Source organism: Oncorhynchus kisutch, unplaced genomic scaffold, assembly GCF_002021735.2.
Source record: "Oncorhynchus kisutch isolate 150728-3 unplaced genomic scaffold, Okis_V2 scaffold4045, whole genome shotgun sequence".
NCBI classification, from domain to species: domain Eukaryota; kingdom Metazoa; phylum Chordata; class Actinopteri; order Salmoniformes; family Salmonidae; genus Oncorhynchus; species Oncorhynchus kisutch.
This window is the reverse complement of record NW_022265990.1, coordinates 73,483-100,451: the sequence shown is the minus strand read 5'-3', so window position 1 is coordinate 100,451 and position 26,969 is coordinate 73,483. Positions and strand designations below refer to the sequence as shown.

At 49.7% G+C, this 26,969-nt stretch overlaps 1 protein-coding gene across 1 annotated transcript; it reads right to left on the bottom strand.

The window, feature by feature from the left end:
• Positions 1 to 1,273: 1,273 nt before the first annotated feature.
• On the bottom strand, positions 1,274 to 26,953 carry LOC109885703 (F-box only protein 43). The gene is made up of 6 exons (XM_031822012.1): positions 26,745 to 26,953; positions 24,648 to 25,734; positions 23,862 to 24,353; positions 22,345 to 22,447; positions 21,463 to 21,651; positions 1,274 to 1,829 (listed from the first exon to the last, which is right to left on the bottom strand). Exons 2-6 carry the CDS (start codon positions 25,667 to 25,669, stop codon positions 1,581 to 1,583), a joined length of 2,055 nt encoding a protein of 684 aa, XP_031677872.1. The 5' UTR covers positions 25,670 to 25,734; positions 26,745 to 26,953; the 3' UTR covers positions 1,274 to 1,580.
• Between the last annotated feature and the right edge of the window lie 16 nt (positions 26,954 to 26,969).

Below are 26,969 nucleotides of genomic sequence, written 5' to 3'. Positions count from 1 at the left end.
GAACCTTTTGAGGATCTCAGGACCCATGACAAATCTTTTCAGTTTCCTGAGGGGGAATAGGCTTTGTTGTGCCCTCTTCACCACTGTCTTAGTATGTTTGGACCATTCTAGTTTGTTGGTGATGTGGACACCAAGGAACTTGAACCTCTCAACCTGCTCCACTGCAGCCCCGTCGATGAGAATGGGGGCGTGCTCAGCCCTCCTTTTCCTGTAGTCCACAGTCATCTCCTTTGTCTCGATTACTTTGAGGGAGAGGTTGTTATTCTGGCACCACCCGGCCAGGTCTCTGACCTCCTCCCTATAGGCTGTCTCGTCGTTGTCGGTGATCAGGCCTACCACTGTTGTGTCGTCTGAAAACTTAATGATGTTGGAGTCGTGCCTGGCCACACAGTCGTGGGTGAACAGGGAGTACAGGAGGGGGCTGAGAACGCACCTCTGAGAGGCCCCCGTGTTGAGGACCAGCGTGGTGGATGTGTTGTTACCTACCCTCACCACCTGGGGGGCATCAGGAAGTCCAGGATCCAGTTGCAGAGGGAGGTGTTTAGTCCCAGGGTATTTAGCTTAGTGATGAGCTTTGAGGACACTGTGGTGTTGAACGCTGAGCTGTGGTCAATGAACAGCATTCTCACATAGGAGTTCCTTTTGTCCAGGTGGGGAAGGGCTGTGTGGAGGGCAATAGAGATTGCGTCATCTGTGGATCTGTTTGGGCGGTATGCAAATTGGAGTGGGTCTAGGGTTTCTGGGATGGTGGTGTTGATGTGAGCCATGACCAGCCTTTCAAAGCCCTTCATGGCTACAGACGTGAGTGCTACGGGGCGGTAGTCATTTAGGCAGGTTACCTTAGTGTTCTTGGGCACAGGGACTATGGCGGTCTGCTTAAAACATGTTGGTATTACAGACTCAATCAGGGACATGTTGAAAATGTCAGCCAAGACACCTGCCAGATGGTCAGCACATGCCCGGAGCACATGTCCTGGTAATCCGTCTGGCCCCGCAGCCTTGTGAATGTTGACCTGTTTAAAAGGTCTTACTCACGTCGGCTACGGAGAGCGTGATCACACAGTCGTCCAGAACAGCTGATGCTCTCATGCATGCCTCAGTGTTGCTTGCCTCGAAGCCGAGCATAGAAGTGATTTAGCTCATCTGGTAGGCTCGTGTCACTGGGCAGCTCGCGGCTGTGCTTCCCTTTGTGGTCCGCAAGCCCTGCCACATAAGACGAGCGTCGGAGCCGGTGTAGTACGATTTGTCCCTGTTCACATGAGACAACGTCAAATAAAATATGTAAAAATGTACAACTTTATTAAAATAAATGTGCAAAAATGTAGACAATTTACAGAAACATTCATATAAAAACCATGGAAATTCAGTTGAGAAGAGAAAACAAACATTCTGATACATCGATGGAGGAGTCCAGCATTCAGCAGCCATTTCATCTCTGATTGATTCTCCTGTCTCGGCTCCTCTCCGACCCATAATTAAAAACATATCCAAGCGAAACAAAATGTTTTAAAAGAGGGGACAGGAAGTACAAATAATTGCAAAACAACATAAAAAATAAATGTTTAAAAAAAAACACACGTTCACAATCTCCTGACATTGCGTTTGCTCCGAGCGCTCCCGGGAAGAACGTCCTTCTTGCTACGTCTCTTGGCCGACAGGCTAGCGCATTCTCTGGATCCGTGGAAGGCACAAAGGCAGCTGGTACAGAACCTGAATCCACAGTCAACGCTGCTACACACGGCCTCCATCTTCACCGAGTGACACCGAGCAGGGTGCCGGCACCGAGGGCAGGGCTTCAGACATTCGTCAGTGAAGAGGGTTTTGGCCACCTAGGAGGACGGAAAACACAATATAAAACAGAGATTAGAGCTAGTGTCCTTGTCTACAGGGAAGGATCCACAACCTAACAGAGCTAGTGTCCTTGTCTACAGGGAGGGATCCACAACCTAACAGAGCTAGTGTCCTTGTCTACAGGGAGGGATCCACAACCTAACAGAGCTAGTGTCCTTGTCTACAGGGAGGGATCCACAACCTAACAGAGCTAGTGTCCTTGTCTACAGGGAGGGATCCACAACCTAACAGAGCTAGTGTCCTTGTCTACAGGGAGGGATCCACAACCTAACAGAGCTAGTGTCCTTGTCTACAGGGAGGGATCCACAACCTAACAGAGCTAGTGTCCTTGTCTACAGGGAGGGATCCACAACCTAACAGAGCTAGTGTCCTTGTCTACAGGGAGGGATCCACTACAACAGAGCTAGTGTCCTTGTCTACAGGGAGGGATCCACTACAACAGAGCTAGTGTCCTTGTCTACAGGAAGGGATCCACAACCTAACAGAGCTAGTGTCCTTGTCTACAGGGAGGGATCAACTACAACAGAGCTAGTGTCCTTGTCTACAGGGAGGGATCCACAACCTAACAGAGCTAGTGTCCTTGTCTACAGGGAGGGATCCACAACCTAACAGAGCTAGTGTCCTTGTCTACAGGGAGGGATCCACTACAACAGAGCTAGTGTCCTTGTCTACAGGGAGGGATCCACTACAACAGAGCTAGTGTCCTTGTCTACAGGGAGGGATCCACTACAACAGAGCTAGTGTCATTGTCTACAGGGAGGGATCCACTACAACAGAGCTAGTGTCCTTGTCTACAGGGAGGGATCCACTACAACAGAGCTAGTGTCCTTGTCTACAGGGAGGGATCCACAACCTAACAGAGCTAGTGTCCTTGTCTACAGGGAGGGATCCACAACCTAACAGAGCTAGTGTCCTTGTCTACAGGGAGGGATCCACAACCTAACAGAGCTAGTGTCCTTGTCTACAGGGAGGGATCCACAACCTAACAGAGCTAATGTCCTTGTCTACAGGGAGGGATCCACAACCTAACAGAGCTAGTGTCCTTGTCTACAGGGAGGGATCCACAACCTAACAGAGCTAGTGTCCTTGTCTACAGGGAGGGATCCACAACCTAACAGAGCTAGTGTCCTTGTCTACAGGGAGGGATCCACAACCTAACAGAGCTAGTGTCCTTGTCTACAGGGAGGGATCCACAACCTAACAGAGCTAGTGTCCTTGTCTACAGGGAGGGATCCACAACCTAACAGAGCTAGTGTCCTTGTCTACAGGGAGGGATCCACAACCTAACAGAGCTAGTGTCCTTGTCTACAGGGAGGGATCCACTACAACAGAGCTAGTGTCCTTGTCTACAGGGAGGGATCCACAACCTAACAGAGCTAGTGTCCTTGTCTACAGGGAGGGATCCACAACCTAACAGAGCTAGTGTCCTTGTCTACAGGGAGGGATCCACAACCTAACAGAGCTAGTGTCCTTGTCTACAGGGAGGGATCCACAACCTAACAGAGCTAGTGTCCTTGTCTACAGGGAGGGATCCACAACCTAACAGAGCTAGTGTCCTTGTCTACAGGGAGGGATCCACAACCTAACAGAGCTAGTGTCCTTGTCTACAGGGAGGGATCCACAACCTAACAGAGCTAGTGTCCTTGTCTACAGGGAGGGATCCACAACCTAACAGAGCTAGTGTCCTTGTCTACAGGGAGGGATCCACAACCTAACAGAGCTAGCGTCCTTGTCTACAGGGAGGGATCCACAACCTAACAGAGCTAGCGTCCTTGTCTACAGGGAGGGATCCACAACCTAACAGAGCTAGTGTCCTTGTCTACAGGGAGGGATCCACAACCTAACAGAGCTAGTGTCCTTGTCTACAGGGAGGGATCCACAACCTAACAGAGCTAGTGTCCTTGTCTACAGGGAGGGATCCACAACCTAACAGAGCTAGTGTCCTTGTCTACAGGGAGGGATCCACTACAACAGAGCTAGTGTCCTTGTCTACAGGGAGGGATCCACTACAACAGAGCTAGTGTCCTTGTCTACAGGAAGGGATCCACAACCTAACAGAGCTAGTGTCCTTGTCTACAGGGAGGGATCCACTACAACAGAGCTAGTGTCCTTGTCTACAGGGAGGGATCCACAACCTAACAGAGCTAGTGTCCTTGTCTACAGGGAGGGATCCACTACAACAGAGCTAGTGTCCTTGTCTACAGGGAGGGATCCACTACAACAGAGCTAGTGTCCTTGTCTACAGGGAGGGATCCACTACAACAGAGCTAGTGTCCTTGTCTACAGGGAGGGATCCACTACAACAGAGCTAGTGTCATTGTCTACAGGGAGGGATCCACTACAACAGAGCTAGTGTCCTTGTCTACAGGGAGGGATCCACTACAACAGAGCTAGTGTCCTTGTCTACAGGGAGGGATCCACTACAACAGAGCTAGTGTCCTTGTCTACAGGGAGGGATCCACTACAACAGAGCTAGTGTCCTTGTCTACAGGGAAGGATCCACTACAACAGAGCTAGTGTCCATGTCTACAGGGAGGGATCCACTACAACAGAGCTAGTGTCATTGTCTACAGGGAAGGATCCACTACAACAGAGCTAGTGTCCTTGTCTACAGGGAGGGATCCACAACCTAACAGAGCTAGTGTCCTTGTCTACAGGGAGGGATCCACTACAACAGAGCTAGTGTCCTTGTCTACAGGGAAGGATCCACTACAACAGAGCTAGTGTCCTTGTCTACAGGGAGGGATCCACTACAACAGAGCTAGTGTCCTTGTCTACAGGGAGGGATCCACTACAACAGAGCTAGTGTCCTTGTCTACAGGGAAGGATCCACTACAACAGAGCTAGTGTCCTTGTCTACAGGGAAGGATCCACTACAACAGAGCTAGTGTCCTTGTCTACAGGGAGGGATCCACAACCTAACAGAGCTAGTGTCCTTGTCTACAGGGAGGGATCCACAACCTAACAGAGCTAGTGTCCTTGTCTACATGGAGGGATCCACTACAACAGAGCTAGTGTCCTTGTCTACAGGGAGGGATCCACTACAACAGAGCTAGTGTCCTTGTCTACAGGGAGGGATCCACTACAACAGAGCTAGTGTCCTTGTCTACAGGGAGGGATCCACTACAACAGAGCTAGTGTCCTTGTCTACAGGGAGGGATCCACTACAACAGAGCTAGTGTCCTTGTCTACAGGGAAGGATCCACTACAACAGAGCTAGTGTCCTTGTCTACAGGGAAGGATCCACAACCTAACAGAGCTAGTGTCCTTGTCTACAGGGAGGGATCCACAACCTAACAGAGCTAGTGTCCTTGTCTACAGGGAGGGATCCACTACAACAGAGCTAGTGTCCTTGTCTACAGGGAGGGATCCACTACAACAGAGCTAGTGTCCTTGTCTACAGGGAGGGATCCACTACAACAGAGCTAGTGTCCTTGTCTACAGGGAAGGATCCACTACAACAGAGCTAGTGTCCTTGTCTACAGGGAGGGATCCACTACAACAGAGCTAGTGTCCTTGTCTACAGGGAAGGATCCACTACAACAGAGCTAGTGTCCTTGTCTACAGGGAGGGATCCACTACAACAGAGCTAGTGTCCTTGTCTACAGGGAAGGATCTACTACAACAGAGCTAGTGTCCTTGTCTACAGGGAAGGATCCACTACAACAGAGCTAGTGTCCTTGTCTACAGGGAAGGATCCACTACAACAGAGCTAGTGTCCTTGTCTACAGGGAGGGATCCACTACAACAGAGCTAGTGTCCTTGTCCACAGGGAGGGATCCACTATAACAGAGCTAGTGTCCTTGTCTACAGGGAGGGATCCACTACAACAGAGCTAGTGTCCTTGTCTACAGGGAAGGATCTACTACAACAGAGCTAGTGTCCTTGTCTACAGGGAAGGATCCACTACAACAGAGCTAGTGTCCTTGTCTACAGGGAGGGATCCACAACCTAACAGAGCTAGTGTCCTTGTCTACAGGGAGGGATCCACAACCTAACAGAGCTAGTGTCCTTGTCTACAGGGAGGGATCCACAACCTAACAGAGCTAGTGTCCTTGTCTACAGGGAGGGATCCACTACAACAGAGCTAGTGTCCTTGTCTACAGGGAGGGATCCACTACAACAGAGCTAGTGTCCTTGTCTACAGGGAGGGATCCACTACAACAGAGCTAGTGTCCTTGTCTACAGGGAGGGATCCACTACAACAGAGCTAGTGTCCTTGTCTACAGGGAGGGATCCACTACAACAGAGCTAGTGTCCTTGTCTACAGGGAGGGATCCACTACAACAGAGCTAGTGTCCTTGTCTACAGGGAGGGATCCACTACAACAGAGCTAGTGTCCTTGTCTACAGGGAGGGATCCACTACAACAGAGCTAGTGTCCTTGTCTACAGGGAGGGATCCACTACAACAGAGCTAGTGTCCTTGTCTACAGGGAGGGATCCACTACAACAGCTAGTGTCCTTGTCTACAGGGAGGGATCCACTACAACAGAGCTAGTGTCCTTGTCTACAGGGAGGGATCCACTACAACAGAGCTAGTGTCCTTGTCTACAGGGAGGGATCCACTACAACAGAGCTAGTGTCCTTGTCTACAGGGAGGGATCCACTACAACAGAGCTAGTGTCCTTGTCTACAGGGAGGGATCCACTACAACAGAGCTAGTGTCCTTGTCTACAGGGAGGGATCCACTACAACAGAGCTAGTGTCCTTGTCTACAGGGAGGGATCCACTACAACAGAGCTAGTGTCCTTGTCTACAGGGAGGGATCCACTACAACAGAGCTAGTGTCCTTGTCTACAGGGAGGGATCCACTACAACAGAGCTAGTGTCCTTGTCTACAGGGAGGGATCCACTACAACAGAGCTAGTGTCCTTGTCTACAGGGAGGGATCCACTACAACAGAGCTAGTGTCCTTGTCTACAGGGAGGGATCCACTACAACAGAGCTAGTGTCCTTGTCTACAGGGAGGGATCCACTACAACAGAGCTAGTGTCCTTGTCTACAGGGAGGGATCCACTACAACAGAGCTAGTGTCCTTGTCTACAGGGAGGGATCCACTACAACAGAGCTAGTGTCCTTGTCTACAGGGAGGGATCCACTACAACAGAGCTAGTGTCCTTGTCTACAGGGAGGGATCCACTACAACAGAGCTAGTGTCCTTGTCTACAGGGAGGGATCCACTACAACAGCTAGTGTCCTTGTCTACAGGGAGGGATCCACTACAACAGAGCTAGTGTCCTTGTCTACAGGGAGGGATCCACTACAACAGAGCTAGTGTCCTTGTCTACAGGGAGGGATCCACTACAACAGAGCTAGTGTCCTTGTCTACAGGGAGGGATCCACTACAACAGAGCTAGTGTCCTTGTCTACAGGGAGGGATCCACTACAACAGAGCTAGTGTCATTGTCTCTACAGGGAGGGATCCACTACAACAGAGCTAGTGTCCTTGTCTACAGGGAGGGATCCACTACAACAGTGCTAGTGTCCTTGTCTACAGGGAGGGATCCACAACCTAACAGAGCTAGTGTCCTTGTCTACAGGGAGGGATCCACAACCTAACAGAGCTAGTGTCCTTGTCTACAGGGAGGGATCCACTACAACAGAGCTAGTGTCCTTGTCTACAGGGAGGGATCCACTACAACAGAGCTAGTGTCCTTGTCTACAGGGAGGGATCCACTACAACAGAGCTAGTGTCCTTGTCTACAGGGAGGGATCCACTACAACAGAGCTAGTGTCCTTGTCTACAGGGAGGGATCCACTACAACAGAGCTAGTGTCCTTGTCTACAGGGAGGGATCCACTACAACAGAGCTAGTGTCCTTGTCTACAGGGAGGGATCCACTACAACAGAGCTAGTGTCCTTGTCTACAGGGAGGGATCCACTACAACAGAGCTAGTGTCCTTGTCTACAGGGAGGGATCCACAACCTAACAGAGCTAGTGTCCTTGTCTACAGGGAGGGATCCACAACCTAACAGAGCTAGTGTCCTTGTCTACAGGGAGGGATCCACAACCTAACAGAGCTAGTGTCCTTGTCTACAGGGAGGGATCCACAACCTAACAGAGCTAGTGTCCTTGTCTACAGGGAGGGATCCACAACCTAACAGAGCTAGTGTCCTTGTCTACAGGGAGGGATCCACAACCTAACAGAGCTAGTGTCCTTGTCTACAGGGAGGGATCCACAACCTAACAGAGCTAGTGTCCTTGTCTACAGGGAGGGATCCACAACCTAACAGAGCTAGTGTCCTTGTCTACAGGGAGGGATCCACAACCTAACAGAGCTAGTGTCCTTGTCTACAGGGAGGGATCCACAACCTAACAGAGCTAGTGTCCTTGTCTACAGGGAGGGATCCACAACCTAACAGAGCTAGTGTCCTTGTCTACAGGGAGGGATCCACAACCTAACAGAGCTAGTGTCCTTGTCTACAGGGAGGGATCCACAACCTAACAGAGCTAGTGTCCTTGTCTACAGGGAGGGATCCACAACCTAACAGAGCTAGTGTCCTTGTCTACAGGGAGGGATCCACAACCTAACAGAGCTAGTGTCCTTGTCTACAGGGAGGGATCCACAACCTAACAGAGCTAGTGTCCTTGTCTACAGGGAGGGATCCACAACCTAACAGAGCTAGTGTCCTTGTCTACAGGGAGGGATCCACAACCTAACAGAGCTAGTGTCCTTGTCTACAGGGAGGGATCCACTACAACAGAGCTAGTGTCCTTGTCTACAGGGAGGGATCCACTACAACAGAGCTAGTGTCCTTGTCTACAGGGAGGGATCCACTACAACAGAGCTAGTGTCATTGTCTACAGGGAGGGATCCACTACAACAGAGCTAGTGTCCTTGTCTACAGGGAGGGATCCACTAACAGAGCTAGTGTCCTTGTCTACAGGGAGGGATCCACAACCTAACAGAGCTAGTGTCCTTGTCTACAGGGAGGGATCCACAACCTAACAGAGCTAGTGTCCTTGTCTACAGGGAGGGATCCACAACCTAACAGAGCTAGTGTCCTTGTCTACAGGGAGGGATCCACAACCTAACAGAGCTAGTGTCCTTGTCTACAGGGAGGGATCCACAACCTAACAGAGCTAGTGTCCTTGTCTACAGGGAGGGATCCACACCTAACAGAGCTAGTGTCCTTGTCTACAGGGAGGGATCCACAACCTAACAGAGCTAGTGTCCTTGTCTACAGGGAGGGATCCACAACCTAACAGAGCTAGTGTCCTTGTCTACAGGGAGGGATCCACAACCTAACAGAGCTAGTGTCCTTGTCTACAGGGAGGGATCCACAACCTAACAGAGCTAGTGGTCCTTGTCTACAGGGAGGGATCCACAACCTAACAGAGCTAGTGTCCTTGTCTACAGGGAGGGATCCACAACCTAACAGAGCTAGTGTCCTTGTCTACAGGGAGGGATCCACAACCTAACAGAGCTAGTGTCCTTGTCTACAGGAGGGATCACAACCTAACAGAGCTAGTGTCCTTGTCTACAGGGAGGGATCCACAACCTAACAGAGCTAGTGTCCTTGTCTACAGGGAGGGATCCACAACCTAACAGAGCTAGTGTCCTTGTCTACAGGGAGGGATCCCTACAACAGAGCTAGTGTCCTTGTCTACAGGGAGGGATCCACTACAACAGAGCTAGTGTCATTGTCTACAGGGAGGGATCCACTACAACAGAGCTAGTGTCCTTGTCTACAGGGAGGGATCCACACTAACAGAGCTAGTGTCCTTGTCTACAGGGAGGATCCCAACTACAACAGAGCTAGTGTACCTTGTCTACAGGGAAGGATCCAACTACAACAGAGCTAGTGTCCTTGTCTACAGGGAGGATCCACTACAACAGAGCTAGTGTCCATTGTCTACAGGGAGGGATCCACTACAACAGAGCTAGTGTCATTGTCTACAGGGAGGGATCCACAACCTAACAGAGCTAGTGTCCTTGTCTACAGGGAGGGATCCACAACCTAACAGAGCTAGTGTCCTTGTCTACAGGGAGGGATCCACAACCTAACAGAGCTAGTGTCTTGTCTACAGGGAGGGATCCACAATACCTAACAGAGCTTGTCCTTGTCTACAGGGAGGGATCCACACAACAGAGCTAGTGTCCTTGTCTACAGGGAGGGATCCACAACCTAACAGAGCTAGTGTCCTTGTCTACAGGGAGGGATCCACTACCTAACAGAGCTAGTGTCCTTGTCTACAGGGAGGGATCCACTACAACAGAGCTAGTGTCATTGTCTACAGGGAGGGATCCACTACAACAGAGCTAGTGTCCTTGTCTACAGGGAGGGATCCACTACAACAGAGCTAGTGTCCTTGTCTACAGGGAGGGATCCACTACAACAGAGCTAGTGTCCTTGTCTACAGGGAGGGATCCAACTACAACAGAGCTAGTGTCCTTGTCTACAGGGAGGGATCCACTACAACAGAGCTAGTGTCCTTGTCTACAGGGAGGGATCCACTACAACAGAGCTAGTGTCCTTGTCTACAGGGAGGATCCACTACAACAGAGCTAGTGTCCTTGTCTACAGGGAGGGATCCACTACAACAGAGCTAGTGTCCTTGTCTACAGGGAGGGATCCTAAAACAGAGCTAGTGTCCTTGTCTACAGGGAGGGATCCACTACAACAGAGCTAGTGTCCTTGTCTACAGGGAGGGATCCACTACAACAGAGCTAGTGTCCTTGTCTACAGGGAGGGATCCACTACAACAGAGCTAGTGTCCTTGTCTACAGGGAGGGATCCACTACAACAGAGCTAGTGTCCTTGTCTACAGGGAAGGATCCACTACACAGAGCTAGTGTCCTTGTCTACAGGGAGGGATCCACTACAACAGAGCTAGTGTCCTTGTCTACAGGGAGGATCCACTACAACAGAGCTAGTGTCCTTGTCTACAGGGAGGGATCCACTACAACAGAGCTAGTGTCCTTGTCTACAGGGAGGGATCCACTACAACAGAGCTAGTGTCCTTGTCTACAGGGAAGGGATCCACTACAACAGAGCTAGTGTCCTTGTCTACAGGGAGGGATCCACTACCTAACAGAGCTAGTGTCCTTGTCTACAGGGAGGGATCCACTACTAACAGAGCTAGTGTCCTTGTCTACAGGGAGGGGAATCCACTACCAACAGAGCTAGTGTCTTGTCTACAGGGAGGGATCCACTACAACAGAGCTAGTTGTCCTTGTCCTACAGGGAGGGTCACTAAACAGAGCTAGTGTCCTGTCTACAGGGAGGGATCCACTACAACAGAGCTAGTGTCCTTGTCTACAGGGAGGGATCCACACCAACAGAGCTAGTGTCCTGTCTACAGGGGAAGGATCCACTACAACAGAGCTAGTGCCTTGTCTACAGGGAGGGATCCACAACCAACAGAGCTAGTGTCCTTGTCTACAGGGAGGGATCACTACAACAGAGCTAGTGTCCTTGTCTACAGGGAGGATCCACTAACAACAGAGCTAGTGTCCTTGTCTACAGGGAGGATCCACTACAACAGAGCTGTTGTCCTGTCTCAGGAGGATCCACTACACACGAGCTAGTGTCCTGCCTACAGGGAGGGATCCACTACCAACAGCGTAGTGTCCTTGTCTACAGGGAGGGCATCCACTACAACCGAGCTAGTGTCCTTGTCTACAGGGAGGGATCCACTACAACAGAGCTAGTGTCCTTGTCTACAGGGAGGGATCCACTACAACAGAGCTAGTGTCCTTGTCTACAGGGAGGGATCCACTACAACAGAGCTAGTGTCCTTGTCTACAGGGAGGGATCCACTACAACAGAGCTAGTGTCCTTGTCTACAGGGAGGGATCCACTACAACAGAGCTAGTGTCCTTGTCTACAGGGAGGGATCCCACTACAACAGAGCTAGTGTCCTTGTCTACAGGGAGGGATCCACTACAACAGAGCTAGTGTCCTTGTCTACAGGGAGGGATCCACTACAACAGAGCTAGTGTCCTTGTCTACAGGGAGGGATCCACTACAACAGAGCTAGTGTCCTTGTCTACAGGGAGGGATCCACTACAACAGAGCTAGTGTCCTTGTCTACAGGGAGGGATCCACTACAACAGAGCTAGTGTCCTTGTCTACAGGGAGGATCCACTACAACAGAGCTAGTGTCCTTGTCTACAGGGAGGGATCCACTACAACAGAGCTAGTGTCCTTGTCTACAGGGAGGGATCCACTACAACAGAGCTAGTGTCCTTGTCTACAGGGAGGGATCCACTACAACAGAGCTAGTGTCCTTGTCTACAGGGAGGGATCCACTACAACAGAGCTAGTGTCCTTGTCTACAGGGAGGGATCCACTACAACAGAGCTAGTGTCCTTGTCTACAGGGAGGGATCCACTACAAACAGAGCTAGTGTCCTTGTCTACAGGGAGGGATCCACTACAACAGAGCTAGTGTCCTTGTCTACAGGGAGGGATCCACTACAACAGAGCTAGTGTCCTTGTCTACAGGGAGGGATCCACTACAACAGAGCTAGTGTCCTTGTCTACAGGGAGGGATCCACTACAACAGAGCTAGTGTCCTTGTCTACAGGGAGGGATCCACTACAACAGAGCTAGTGTCCTTGTCTACAGGGAGGGATCCACTACAACAGAGCTAGTGTCCTTGTCTACAGGGAGGGATCCACTACAACAGCTAGTGTCCTTGTCTACAGGGAGGGATCCACTACAACAGAGCTAGTGTCCTTGTCTACAGGGAGGGATCCACTACAACAGAGCTAGTGTCCTTGTCTACAGGGAGGGATCCACTACAACAGAGCTAGTGTCCTTGTCTACAGGGAGGGATCCACTACAACAGAGCTAGTGTCCTTGTCTACAGGGAGGGATCCACTACAACAGAGCTAGTGTCATTGTCTACAGGGAGGGATCCACTACAACAGAGCTAGTGTCCTTGTCTACAGGGAGGGATCCACTACAACAGTGCTAGTGTCCTTGTCTACAGGGAGGGATCCACAACCTAACAGAGCTAGTGTCCTTGTCTACAGGGAGGGATCCACAACCTAACAGAGCTAGTGTCCTTGTCTACAGGGAGGGATCCACTACAACAGAGCTAGTGTCCTTGTCTACAGGGAGGGATCCACTACAACAGAGCTAGTGTCCTTGTCTACAGGGAGGGATCCACTACAACAGAGCTAGTGTCCTTGTCTACAGGGAGGGATCCACTACAACAGAGCTAGTGTCCTTGTCTACAGGGAGGGATCCACTACAACAGAGCTAGTGTCCTTGTCTACAGGGAGGGATCCACTACAACAGAGCTAGTGTCCTTGTCTACAGGGAGGGATCCACTACAACAGAGCTAGTGTCCTTGTCTACAGGGAGGGATCCACTACAACAGAGCTAGTGTCCTTGTCTACAGGGAGGGATCCACAACCTAACAGAGCTAGTGTCCTTGTCTACAGGGAGGGATCCACAACCTAACAGAGCTAGTGTCCTTGTCTACAGGGAGGGATCCACAACCTAACAGAGCTAGTGTCCTTGTCTACAGGGAGGGATCCACAACCTAACAGAGCTAGTGTCCTTGTCTACAGGGAGGGATCCACAACCTAACAGAGCTAGTGTCCTTGTCTACAGGGAGGGATCCACAACCTAACAGAGCTAGTGTCCTTGTCTACAGGGAGGGATCCACAACCTAACAGAGCTAGTGTCCTTGTCTACAGGGAGGGATCCACAACCTAACAGAGCTAGTGTCCTTGTCTACAGGGAGGGATCCACAACCTAACAGAGCTAGTGTCCTTGTCTACAGGGAGGGATCCACAACCTAACAGAGCTAGTGTCCTTGTCTACAGGGAGGGATCCACAACCTAACAGAGCTAGTGTCCTTGTCTACAGGGAGGGATCCACAACCTAACAGAGCTAGTGTCCTTGTCTACAGGGAGGGATCCACTACAACAGAGCTAGTGTCCTTGTCTACAGGGAGGGATCCACTACAACAGAGCTAGTGTCCTTGTCTACAGGGAGGGATCCACAACCTAACAGAGCTAGTGTCCTTGTCTACAGGGAGGGATCCACAACCTAACAGAGCTAGTGTCCTTGTCTACAGGGAGGGATCCACAACCTAACAGAGCTAGTGTCCTTGTCTACAGGGAGGGATCCACAACCTAACAGAGCTAGTGTCCTTGTCTACAGGGAGGGATCCACAACCTAACAGAGCTAGTGTCCTTGTCTACAGGGAGGGATCCACAACCTAACAGAGCTAGTGTCCTTGTCTACAGGGAGGGATCCACAACCTAACAGAGCTAGTGTCCTTGTCTACAGGGAGGGATCCACAACCTAACAGAGCTAGTGTCCTTGTCTACAGGGAGGGATCCACAACCTAACAGAGCTAGTGTCCTTGTCTACAGGGAGGGATCCACAACCTAACAGAGCTAGTGTCCTTGTCTACAGGGAGGGATCCACAACCTAACAGAGCTAGTGTCCTTGTCTACAGGGAGGGATCCACAACCTAACAGAGCTAGTGTCCTTGTCTACAGGGAGGGATCCACAACCTAACAGAGCTAGTGTCCTTGTCTACAGGGAGGGATCCACAACCTAACAGAGCTAGTGTCCTTGTCTACAGGGAGGGATCCACAACCTAACAGAGCTAGTGTCCTTGTCTACAGGAGGGATCCACAACCTAACAGAGCTAGTGTCCTTGTCTACAGGGAGGGATCCACAACCTAACAGAGCTAGTGTCCTTGTCTACAGGGAGGGATCCACAACCTAACAGAGCTAGTGTCCTTGTCTACAGGGAGGGATCCACTACAACAGAGCTAGTGTCCTTGTCTACAGGGAAGGATCTACTACAACAGAGCTAGTGTCCTTGTCTACAGGGAAGGATCCACTACAACAGAGCTAGTGTCCTTGTCTACAGGGAGGGATCCACTACAACAGAGCTAGTGTCCTTGTCTACAGGGAGGGATCCACAACCTAACAGAGCTAGTGTCCTTGTCTACAGGGAGGGATCCACAACCTAACAGAGCTAGTGTCCTTGTCTACAGGGAGGGATCCACTACAACAGAGCTAGTGTCCTTGTCTACAGGGAGGGATCCACTACAACAGAGCTAGTGTCCTTGTCTACAGGGAGGGATCCACTACAACAGAGCTAGTGTCCTTGTCTACAGGGAGGGATCCACTACAACAGAGCTAGTGTCCTTGTCTACAGGGAGGGATCCACTACAACAGAGCTAGTGTCCTTGTCTACAGGGAGGGATCCACTACAACAGAGCTAGTGTCCTTGTCTACAGGGAGGGATCCACTACAACAGAGCTAGTGTCCTTGTCTACAGGGAGGGATCCACTACAACAGCTAGTGTCCTTGTCTACAGGGAGGGATCCACTACAACAGCTAGTGTCCTTGTCTACAGGGAGGGATCCACTACAACAGAGCTAGTGTCCTTGTCTACAGGGAGGGATCCACTACAACAGAGCTAGTGTCCTTGTCTACAGGGAGGGATCCACTACAACAGAGCTAGTGTCCTTGTCTACAGGGAGGGATCCACTACAACAGAGCTAGTGTCCTTGTCTACAGGGAGGGATCCACTACAACAGAGCTAGTGTCCTTGTCTACAGGGAGGGATCCACTACAACAGAGCTAGTGTCCTTGTCTACAGGGAGGGATCCACTACAACAGAGCTAGTGTCCTTGTCTACAGGGAGGGATCCACTACAACAGAGCTAGTGTCCTTGTCTACAGGGAGGGATCCACTACAACAGAGCTAGTGTCCTTGTCTACAGGGAGGGATCCACTACAACAGAGCTAGTGTCCTTGTCTACAGGAAGGGATCCACAACCTAACAGAGCTAGTGTCCTTGTCTACAGGGAGGGATCCACTACAACAGAGCTAGTGTCCTTGTCTACAGGGAGGGATCCACAACCTAACAGAGCTAGTGTCCTTGTCTACAGGGAGGGATCCACAACCTAACAGAGCTAGTGTCCTTGTCTACAGGGAGGGATCCACTACAACAGAGCTAGTGTCCTTGTCTACAGGGAGGGATCCACTACAACAGAGCTAGTGTCCTTGTCTACAGGGAGGGATCCACTACAACAGAGCTAGTGTCATTGTCTACAGGGAGGGATCCACTACAACAGAGCTAGTGTCCTTGTCTACAGGGAGGGATCCACTACAACAGAGCTAGTGTCCTTGTCTACAGGGAGGGATCCACTACAACAGAGCTAGTGTCCTTGTCTACAGGGAGGGATCAACTACAACAGAGCTAGTGTCCTTGTCTACAGGGAAGGATCCACTACAACAGAGCTAGTGTCCATGTCTACAGGGAGGGATCCACTACAACAGAGCTAGTGTCATTGTCTACAGGGAAGGATCCACTACAACAGAGCTAGTGTCCTTGTCTACAGGGAGGGATCCACAACCTAACAGAGCTAGTGTCCTTGTCTACAGGGAGGGATCCACTACAACAGAGCTAGTGTCATTGTCTACAGGGAGGGATCCACTACAACAGAGCTAGTGTCCTTGTCTACAGGGAGGGATCCACTACAACAGAGCTAGTGTCCTTGTCTACAGGGAGGGATCCACTACAACAGAGCTAGTGTCCTTGTCTACAGGGAGGGATCAACTACAACAGAGCTAGTGTCCTTGTCTACAGGGAAGGATCCACTACAACAGAGCTAGTGTCCATGTCTACAGGGAGGGATCCACTACAACAGAGCTAGTGTCATTGTCTACAGGGAAGGATCCACTACAACAGAGCTAGTGTCCTTGTCTACAGGGAGGGATCCACAACCTAACAGAGCTAGTGTCCTTGTCTACAGGGAGGGATCCACTACAACAGAGCTAGTGTCCTTGTCTACAGGGAAGGATCCACTACAACAGAGCTAGTGTCCTTGTCTACAGGGAGGGATCCACTACAACAGAGCTAGTGTCCTTGTCTACAGGGAGGGATCCACTACAACAGAGCTAGTGTCCTTGTCTACAGGGAAGGATCCACTACAACAGAGCTAGTGTCCTTGTCTACAGGGAAGGATCCACTACAACAGAGCTAGTGTCCTTGTCTACAGGGAGGGATCCACAACCTAACAGAGCTAGTGTCCTTGTCTACAGGGAGGGATCCACAACCTAACAGAGCTAGTGTCCTTGTCTACATGGAGGGATCCACTACAACAGAGCTAGTGTCCTTGTCTACAGGGAGGGATCCACTACAACAGAGCTAGTGTCCTTGTCTACAGGGAGGGATCCACTACAACAGAGCTAGTGTCCTTGTCTACATGGAGGGATCCACTACAACAGAGCTAGTGTCCTTGTCTACAGGGAGGGATCCACTACAACAGAGCTAGTGTCCTTGTCTACAGGGAAGGATCCACTACAACAGAGCTAGTGTCCTTGTCTACAGGGAAGGATCCACAACCTAACAGAGCTAGTGTCCTTGTCTACAGGGAGGGATCCACAACCTAACAGAGCTAGTGTCCTTGTCTACAGGGAGGGATCCACTACAACAGAGCTAGTGTCCTTGTCTACAGGGAGGGATCCACTACAACAGAGCTAGTGTCCTTGTCTACAGGGAGGGATCCACTACAACAGAGCTAGTGTCCTTGTCTACAGGGAAGGATCCACTACAACAGAGCTAGTGTCCTTGTCTACAGGGAGGGATCCACTACAACAGAGCTAGTGTCCTTGTCTACAGGGAGGGATCCACTACAACAGAGCTAGTGTCCTTGTCTACAGGGAGGGATCCACTACAACAGAGCTAGTGTCCTTGTCTACAGGGAAGGATCCACTACAACAGAGCTAGTGTCCTTGTCTACAGGGAGGGATCCACTACAACAGAGCTAGTGTCCTTGTCTACAGGGAAGGATCCACTACAACAGAGCTAGTGTCCTTGTCTACAGGGAGGGATCCACTACAACAGAGCTAGTGTCCTTGTCTACAGGGAGGGATCCACTACAACAGAGCTAGTGTCCTTGTCTACAGGGAAGGATCCACTACAACAGAGCTAGTGTCCTTGTCTACAGGGAAGGATCCACAACCTAACAGAGCTAGTGTCCTTGTCTACAGGGAGGGATCCACAACCTAACAGAGCTAGTGTCCTTGTCTACAGGGAGGGATCCACTACAACAGAGCTAGTGTCCTTGTCTACAGGGAGGGATCCACTACAACAGAGCTAGTGTCCTTGTCTACAGGGAGGGATCCACTACAACAGAGCTAGTGTCCTTGTCTACAGGGAAGGATCCACTACAACAGAGCTAGTGTCCTTGTCTACAGGGAGGGATCCACTACAACAGAGCTAGTGTCCTTGTCTACAGGGAGGGATCCACTACAACAGAGCTAGTGTCCTTGTCTACAGGGAGGGATCCACTACAACAGAGCTAGTGTCCTTGTCTACAGGGAAGGATCCACTACAACAGAGCTAGTGTCCTTGTCTACAGGGAGGGATCCACTACAACAGAGCTAGTGTCCTTGTCTACAGGGAAGGATCCACTACAACAGAGCTAGTGTCCTTGTCTACAGGGAGGGATCCACTACAACAGAGCTAGTGTCCTTGTCTACAGGGAAGGATCTACTACAACAGAGCTAGTGTCCTTGTCTACAGGGAAGGATCCACTACAACAGAGCTAGTGTCCTTGTCTACAGGGAAGGATCCACTACAACAGAGCTAGTGTCCTTGTCTACAGGGAGGGATCCACTACAACAGAGCTAGTGTCCTTGTCCACAGGGAGGGATCCACTATAACAGAGCTAGTGTCCTTGTCTACAGGGAGGGATCCACTACAACAGAGCTAGTGTCCTTGTCTACAGGGAAGGATCTACTACAACAGAGCTAGTGTCCTTGTCTACAGGGAAGGATCCACTACAACAGAGCTAGTGTCCTTGTCTACAGGGAGGGATCCACAACCTAACAGAGCTAGTGTCCTTGTCTACAGGGAGGGATCCACAACCTAACAGAGCTAGTGTCCTTGTCTACAGGGAGGGATCCACTACAACAGAGCTAGTGTCCTTGTCTACAGGGAGGGATCCACTACAACAGAGCTAGTGTCCTTGTCTACAGGGAGGGATCCACTACAACAGAGCTAGTGTCCTTGTCTACAGGGAGGGATCCACTACAACAGAGCTAGTGTCCTTGTCTACAGGGAGGGATCCACTACAACAGAGCTAGTGTCCTTGTCTACAGGGAGGGATCCACTACAACAGAGCTAGTGTCCTTGTCTACAGGGAGGGATCCACTACAACAGAGCTAGTGTCCTTGTCTACAGGGAAGGATCCACTACAACAGAGCTAGTGTCCTTGTCTACAGGGAGGGATCCACTACAACAGAGCTAGTGTCCTTGTCTACAGGGAAGGATCTACTACAACAGAGCTAGTGTCCTTGTCTACAGGGAAGGATCCACTACAACAGAGCTAGTGTCCTTGTCTACAGGGAAGGATCCACTACAACAGAGCTAGTGTCCTTGTCTACAGGGAGGGATCCACTACAACAGAGCTAGTGTCCTTGTCCACAGGGAGGGATCCACTATAACAGAGCTAGTGTCCTTGTCTACAGGGAGGGATCCACTACAACAGAGCTAGTGTCCTTGTCTACAGGGAAGGATCTACTACAACAGAGCTAGTGTCCTTGTCTACAGGGAAGGATCCACTACAACAGAGCTAGTGTCCTTGTCTACAGGGAGGGATCCACAACCTAACAGAGCTAGTGTCCTTGTCTACAGGGAGGGATCCACAACCTAACAGAGCTAGTGTCCTTGTCTACAGGGAGGGATCCACTACAACAGAGCTAGTGTCCTTGTCTACAGGGAGGGATCCACTACAACAGAGCTAGTGTCCTTGTCTACAGGGAGGGATCCACTACAACAGAGCTAGTGTCCTTGTCTACAGGGAGGGATCCACTACAACAGAGCTAGTGTCCTTGTCTACAGGGAGGGATCCACTACAACAGAGCTAGTGTCCTTGTCTACAGGGAGGGATCCACTACAACAGAGCTAGTGTCCTTGTCTACAGGGAGGGATCCACTACAACAGAGCTAGTGTCCTTGTCTACAGGGAGGGATCCACTACAACAGAGCTAGTGTCCTTGTCTACAGGGAGGGATCCACTACAACAGAGCTAGTGTCCTTGTCTACAGGGAGGGATCCACTACAACAGAGCTAGTGTCCTTGTCTACAGGGAGGGATCCACTACAACAGAGCTAGTGTCCTTGTCTACAGGGAGGGATCCACTACAACAGAGCTAGTGTCCTTGTCTACAGGGAGGGATCCACTACAACAGAGCTAGTGTCCTTGTCTACAGGGAGGGATCCACTACAACAGAGCTAGTGTCCTTGTCTACAGGGAGGGATCCACTACAACAGAGCTAGTGTCCTTGTCTACAGGGAGGGATCCACTACAACAGAGCTAGTGTCCTTGTCTACAGGGAGGGATCCACTACAACAGAGCTAGTGTCCTTGTCTACAGGGAGGGATCCACTACAACAGAGCTAGTGTCCTTGTCTACAGGGAGGGATCCACTACAACAGAGCTAGTGTCCTTGTCTACAGGGAGGGATCCACTACAACAGAGCTAGTGTCCTTGTCTACAGGGAGGGATCCACTACAACAGAGCTAGTGTCCTTGTCTACAGGGAGGGATCCACTACAACAGAGCTAGTGTCCTTGTCTACAGGGAGGGATCCACTACAACAGAGCTAGTGTCCTTGTCTACAGGGAGGGATCCACTACAACAGAGCTAGTGTCCTTGTCTACAGGGAGGGATCCACTACAACAGAGCTAGTGTCCTTGTCTACAGGGAGGGATCCACTACAACAGAGCTAGTGTCCTTGTCTACAGGGAGGGATCCACTACAACAGAGCTAGTGTCCTTGTCTACAGGGAGGGATCCACTACAACAGAGCTAGTGTCCTTGTCTACAGGGAGGGATCCACTACAACAGAGCTAGTGTCCTTGTCTACAGGGAGGGATCCACTACAACAGAGCTAGTGTCCTTGTCTACAGGGAGGGATCCACTACAACAGAGCTAGTGTCCTTGTCTACAGGGAGGGATCCACTACAACAGAGCTAGTGTCCTTGTCTACAGGGAGGGATCCACTACAACAGAGCTAGTGTCCTTGTCTACAGGGAGGGATCCACTACAACAGAGCTAGTGTCCTTGTCTACAGGGAGGGATCCACTACAACAGAGCTAGTGTCCTTGTCTACAGGGAGGGATCCACTACAACAGAGCTAGTGTCCTTGTCTACAGGGAGGGATCCACTACAACAGAGCTAGTGTCCTTGTCTACAGGGAGGGATCCACATTTGGCTGATTTGATAAATTTACAGCAACGAGGCATCATTAAAATAGCAACGAGGCATCATTAAAATAGCAACGAGGCATCATTAAAATAGCAACGAGGCATCATTAAAATAGCAACGAGGCATCATTAAAATAGCAACGAGGCATCATTAAAATAGCAACGAGGCATCATTAAAATGGCAACGAGGCATCATTAAAATAGCAACGAGGCATCATTAAAATAGCAACGAGGCATCATTAAAATAGCGACGTTAGTTGGATGTGTTGTTTCAAATGCTGTTTTAAGTCATCGCGGCCATAAACTAATGTCTTATTTTTAAATATAAACTAATGACTTTATTTTTTATTTTAAAAAATATATATACCTGAAACGTAGGGCCACATAACATGACACAGGGGACTCACCTGTATGAACAGGTCCTGTTTGCTGGCTGAGTTGTGCTGGACGGGGGTTGAAGTGCCCGTTCCTGACTGGGGGGTGCCACGGATGCTGGTACTGGGGGTCCTGGACTGGGCCTGGACTGACTTCAGGACAGACCGGCTCGGCAGGGTCAACCTGGTCTCTGCATCAGGGACATGGACTGCACTGCCAAGCTGCACACACAGGGAATAAACAGTGTTGGTGAAAGTAGCCCTGTATTAAATATATATAGAACATCTGACTGGCGCTGTATTCATCATGGCTCAGTAGGAGTGGTGATCTAGGATCAGTTTGTCCTTTAGACGCTAGTGGCTAAGACGACATGGAGCTGATCCTAGACTACATGGAGCTGATCCTAGACCCTACACGGACCTGATCCTAGACCCTACATGGACCTGATCCTAGACCCTACATGGACCTGATCCTAGACCCTACATGGACCTGATCCTAGACCCTACATGGACCTGATCCTAGACCCTACATGGACCTGATCCTAGACCCTACATGGACCTGATCCTAGACCCTACATGGACCTGATCCTAGACCCTACATGGACCTGATCCTAGACCCTACATGGACCTGATCCTAGACCCTACATGGACCTGATCCTAGACCCTACATGGACCTGATCCTAGACCCTACATGGACCTGATCCTAGACCATACATGGACCTGATCCTAGACCATACATGGACCTGATCCTAGACCATACATGGACCTGATCCTAGACCATACATGGACCTGCTCCTACTGACTAAGACAGTACTACAGATCAGCACTCCTACTGAGACACTAATAATAGTGCTTTTCTAGACAAAGTGCTTTTCTAGATCAATGCTGAAACACGGTTACAGGAGACAACCTCACCTCCAGAGAGGCCTTGACGTCCATCAGGTAGTGTCTCCTCCTGCGGCTGGACATCTTGTTCTGAACTATGATCTCATCCCAGCTCCGGGAAACCTGACCGACCCTGTAGACCAGGAGAACGAACACACCCAACAATGTCATGACAATGACGCGGTAATAGAATGTTCTAGCAAGTGTGTGATTACACATATATGTTTGTGTACACACACACACACACACACACACACACACACCTTTCAGAGAGTATTCATATAGCCCTTGTCTTATTCCACATGTTTTGTTGTGTTTCAGCCCTGAATTCAAAAATGGTATTGTTTCTCACCCATTTGCACACAATACCCCTCAACAAAATGACAAAGTTGAAAAACATGTTTTGAATCCGTCCACACATTTGAATCAAAATGAAATCCAGAAATCTGATTTAGTTTAGTATTCAGAGCCCTTTGTTATGACACTCCAAATTGGGCTCGGGTGCATCCCGATTTCCTTCGATCACCCGCGAGACGTCGCGTCCACCTGTATCCAATTCAATAGTTTGGACATTGATTTAGAGAGAAACACACCTGTCTATATGAGGGTCCCAGAGTTGACAGGTTATATCAGAGCAGGAACTATACCATGAAGTCCAAGGACCTGTCTGTGGGGCGCAGTGATGAGGCATACATCGGAGGGGAAGGGTGTAAAGCAATTTGAGTGTTGAAAGTTTACAAGAGGACAGTGTTCTACATCATTAGGAAAGTGGAAAATATGAAACTACCCAGACTCTGTCTAGAGCTGGCCGCCCGACCAAACTGAACTACCCAGACTCTGTCTAGAGCTGGCCGCCCGACCAAACTGAACTACCCAGACTCTGTCTAGAGCTGGCCGTCCGACCAAACTGAGCTACCCAGACTGTCTAGAGCTGGCCGTCCGACCAAACTGAGCTACCCAGACTCTGTCTAGAGCTGGCCGTCCGACCAAACTGAGCTACCCAGACTCTGTCTAGAGCTGGCCGTCCGACCAAACTGAGCTACCCAGACTCTGTCTAGAGCTGGCCGTCCGACCAAACTGAGCTACCCAGACTCTGTCTAGAGCTGGCCGTCCGACCAAACTGAGCAACCGGACAAGAAATCACCATGAACCCAATGACCACTGATAGAACTACAGAGTTCCTTGGCTGAGATGGAAGAGAACCTGCTAGAAGGACAACAGTCTCTACAGTACTTCACCAATCTGGGCTTTATTAGGAGAGAATGGCCAGATGGAAACAAGGAATAAAAATCCAAAATCCAGATGTGCAAAGCTGACAGACAGCTGTATCGGCCCCCAAAAGTGCTTCTACAAAGTATCGACTCAGAGGAGTGTGAATACCTATGTAAATGAGATGTGTATTTAAATTTTCAATACATTTGCTACAATTTCTCAAAAAAAAAAACATGTTTTTAATCCATTTTGAATTCAGGCTGTAAACACAGCAAAATGTGGAATAAGTGAAGGGGTATGAATACTTGCTGGAGGTACTGTATTAAAATCCTCACCTATAGACATCTTCAGAGGACAGCAGATTGAGAATCTTAGCCAGGATGTGTCTGAGATTCTTCTTCTTCAGCTCGGTAAAGATGTCTACCTTCCCCAGGCCCATCTTCCTGCCGATCAGCCCAGCCAGGGGCATGGTGGTCCTGGAGGCCTCCTTCTCAGAGACCCTCAGCAGTTCCTCCAGACTGGTGCGCTCCAGCAACATCCTGGATGTCCTCTGGGACAGGGCCCGGACCATCTGCAGGGCCGGCGTGAAGGACAGGTCCTCTAGCTTAGCGGTGGTTGTTGTTTTTGGCGGCGTCACATCCGGGAAGACGTCACTGTCGTCATCCTCCTTGAAGAAGCTGCGCTCCAGATGTTCCTGGGATACGAGGTTCTTCTTCTCTCTGCGATGAGTTCTGTGGGCTGCCAGGTTCCTCACTTCCCGGTCCCCCTCCGACTGGGAACCCCCCTCTCGGAGAGTGGAGAGGCGACGCTGGCGCTCCAGTCTGGACCTGATGATCATAATTTTTGATGATCATAAATAACTTTTTTTTAAAAACAGAAGCAAGCAACAAACTGAATTACACCAAGTACAACTAAAATGATTAAATATTACAATTATTAGCTACAAAAACACCTTATGAACAGTCTATGGCAATGTTTCACAACTCAACTTTCTCAACCCCCCCCCCCCCCCCCCCCCCCAAACAGCACACGTGTATATACTGTTGAGGCTACTCAACAATTGGCGATGAAAAACACTGTCCTAGGGCGTTCATTGGAAGTCAAAAAGCTATCTAGCCTACCTCCTCTTCATCATCATCTCAGCCAGCCTGCTGGGGGTCTCCTTGCACCTGGAGCTACCCGACGACAACAGCAGCAGCTCCTGGAAGGAACCATCATTGTCTACCGTGGAGTCCTGGGATTTATCCAGAGCCAAGGAGCTGAAGCCGCTGTCCTCAGACACAGAGCGGTCGTAGTGTTTATGGGTAGGGGTAGAGGAAGGGGTGTCAAAGTGATATTTAGGAGTAGGGGTGCTCAGGACACTCAGGCTGTCCGAGAGGTTAGCCGCTACGTCGTTGTTGACCGGAGTCTGGAAGTTGTCTTTGGCCGAGGGTGTTAATCTGCTATAGCGTGGGGTCTCCAGCATCTCCGTGGTAAGGAGGTCTGAGGGACCGACGTTCTCTTCCAGGTCTACATCTGAGAGCGACGTAGCAGACACCATTCTCTCAAAGAGAGTGACGTTGGCCATGTTGCATTTACCATCTTCGAGTGTCGAGGTTTTCACAAGAGAGAAGAGGAGGCGCAGTTTCCTGCCGGACAGAAGCACGTCTTCTGGTTTTAAAGTGTTTGAAGCCAAAGCTCCAATCGTAAAGGCATCCGGCGAGTCAAAGACCTCAGTTGAGCCGTGTTCAGTTCTCTCATTGGATGACGAGTCAGTCCTTTTAGTGCGTGGCGTTTCTGTATCGTCTGCAGTTTTAGACACGAGGAGACGTCTCCTCAGCAACGGCTCTCTCCTGGATAGTTTAGGAGTTTCACACCAGCCGTTCTTTACCGGCTGCTCCTTCAGGATGTCTTTCTGTGGACTTCTGATACCCGCTTTTTGTCTGTTCTTTCTGGGTGACAGAGGTTCGTATTTCCGTGAAACGTTTTCTTTAGGCGTTTCGTGATAACCATCAGAAGATAAACACTTTGAGAGGTCAAAATCCTCTCCGCTCTCAATCTTAGAGCTGTAGCCACTGTCCAGGTATCCGCTGTCATGACAAGCTCCATATTGCATGTCTTTGAGGTTGTGGAAATTGACATCTGGTCTGAGACAGTGCTCCATACTCCCTTTCAGATGTAGAAACACAAATATTTCACCAGGTGACAGGTCTGGCGTTTCAAACTGATCTGTGAGAAGACATTGGAAAAACAATGCAGTTAGACAAAAAGGGTCACTTTTGTTGTAAACAAGCTAACTAGCTAACGTTAGCTCTAAGTTAATTAATGTAGCTAGCTAGCTCAAATTAAACAAACATGTAAACTGTACTCAATTTTGGTAAATACAAATATATCTAGCTGACTTCAGCTATAATTATTATTATTTTTTTTATAAAATTAAAAAGTGGTCAATAGTTAACAGGTTATGAGAGTAGTTACTTTTAACCTTCCAAGTGGATAAAACAAACAACCAGAAGCTAACTAGCAGTCGACGACAATGACAACAACTCCGTAGTTGCTATGCTGTTGATAAACGGCATTTAAATCCCGTCGTTTTGGGGGTTTTAAACTGTTCGGGCTGGATATCTCCATGGCTCCCAGTCGCCCGCTCAAAACTGCAATGCGACCGCCAAAAAACCCTCGCCTGAGGCTGGGGACACTGGCTCCTCTCTCCCTAGAGACCCATTAGCCCGCTGGCTAGTTGGCTGACTGACCGAACGACTGACTGGCTAGCTGGTTGGCTGACTGGCTAACTGAAAGGCTAGCTGACTGGCTGGCTGACTAACTGAAAGGCTAGCTGACTGGCTGGCTGACTAACTGAAAGGCTAGCTGACTGGCTGGCTGACTAACTGAAAGGCTAGCTGACTGGCTGGCTGACTAACTGAAAGGCTGACTGGCTGGCTGGCTAACTGAAAGGCTAGCTGAAAGGTTGGCTGGCTAACTGAAAGGCTAGCTGACTGGCTGGCGTCAAAAACAAAAATGTTAAAAAGCAGTTGCAATTTCAGAATGTGATTGCAATGTAGAGTCCATTGTTTGTTGTATTATTACTAGTTAGCTTTGCTTGTTAAACAATTGGATTACTAGCTGAAAGTTAATATACTAAATGTTAGCAACTCACCTTGAAATACATACTAAAATGTAATGCATATATACTGAGACAGACGTTAACGTTACGTAGAAAACTAGTTAACGTTACTTACCTAGTTATTGTTTCAGAAAGAAAGTTAATCCGTGTCGAAGTGTTGTTTACTAAACTTCTAGCCAAAAGACAAAATGTCGGACATTGCAAAGAGCTATATCGTGTTGTACCCGTATACAGACGACAGTCTCCTCATCCTCCTAATGAACTGTGTGTGTTTAGGACTGAGATGTTTTCAAATCTGGTGCGTCTCTCACTCCACTTCTCGCTCCACTTCTCGCGATGC

Bases quoted from the DNA above. Each gene is read 5' to 3' on its own strand.
- LOC109885703 (XM_031822012.1), bottom strand. From the start codon at position 25,669: ATGGAGCACTGTCTCAGACCAGATGTCAATTTCCACAACCTCAAAGAC. The intron at 24,354-24,647 runs GTAGGCTAGATA...TATGATCATCAG, and splicing joins GAGATGATGATGAAGAGGAG to GTCCAGACTGGAGCGCCAGC. The intron at 22,448-23,861 runs GTGAGGATTTTA...CCTGGTCTACAG, and splicing joins TCCTCTGAAGATGTCTATAG to GGTCGGTCAGGTTTCCCGGA.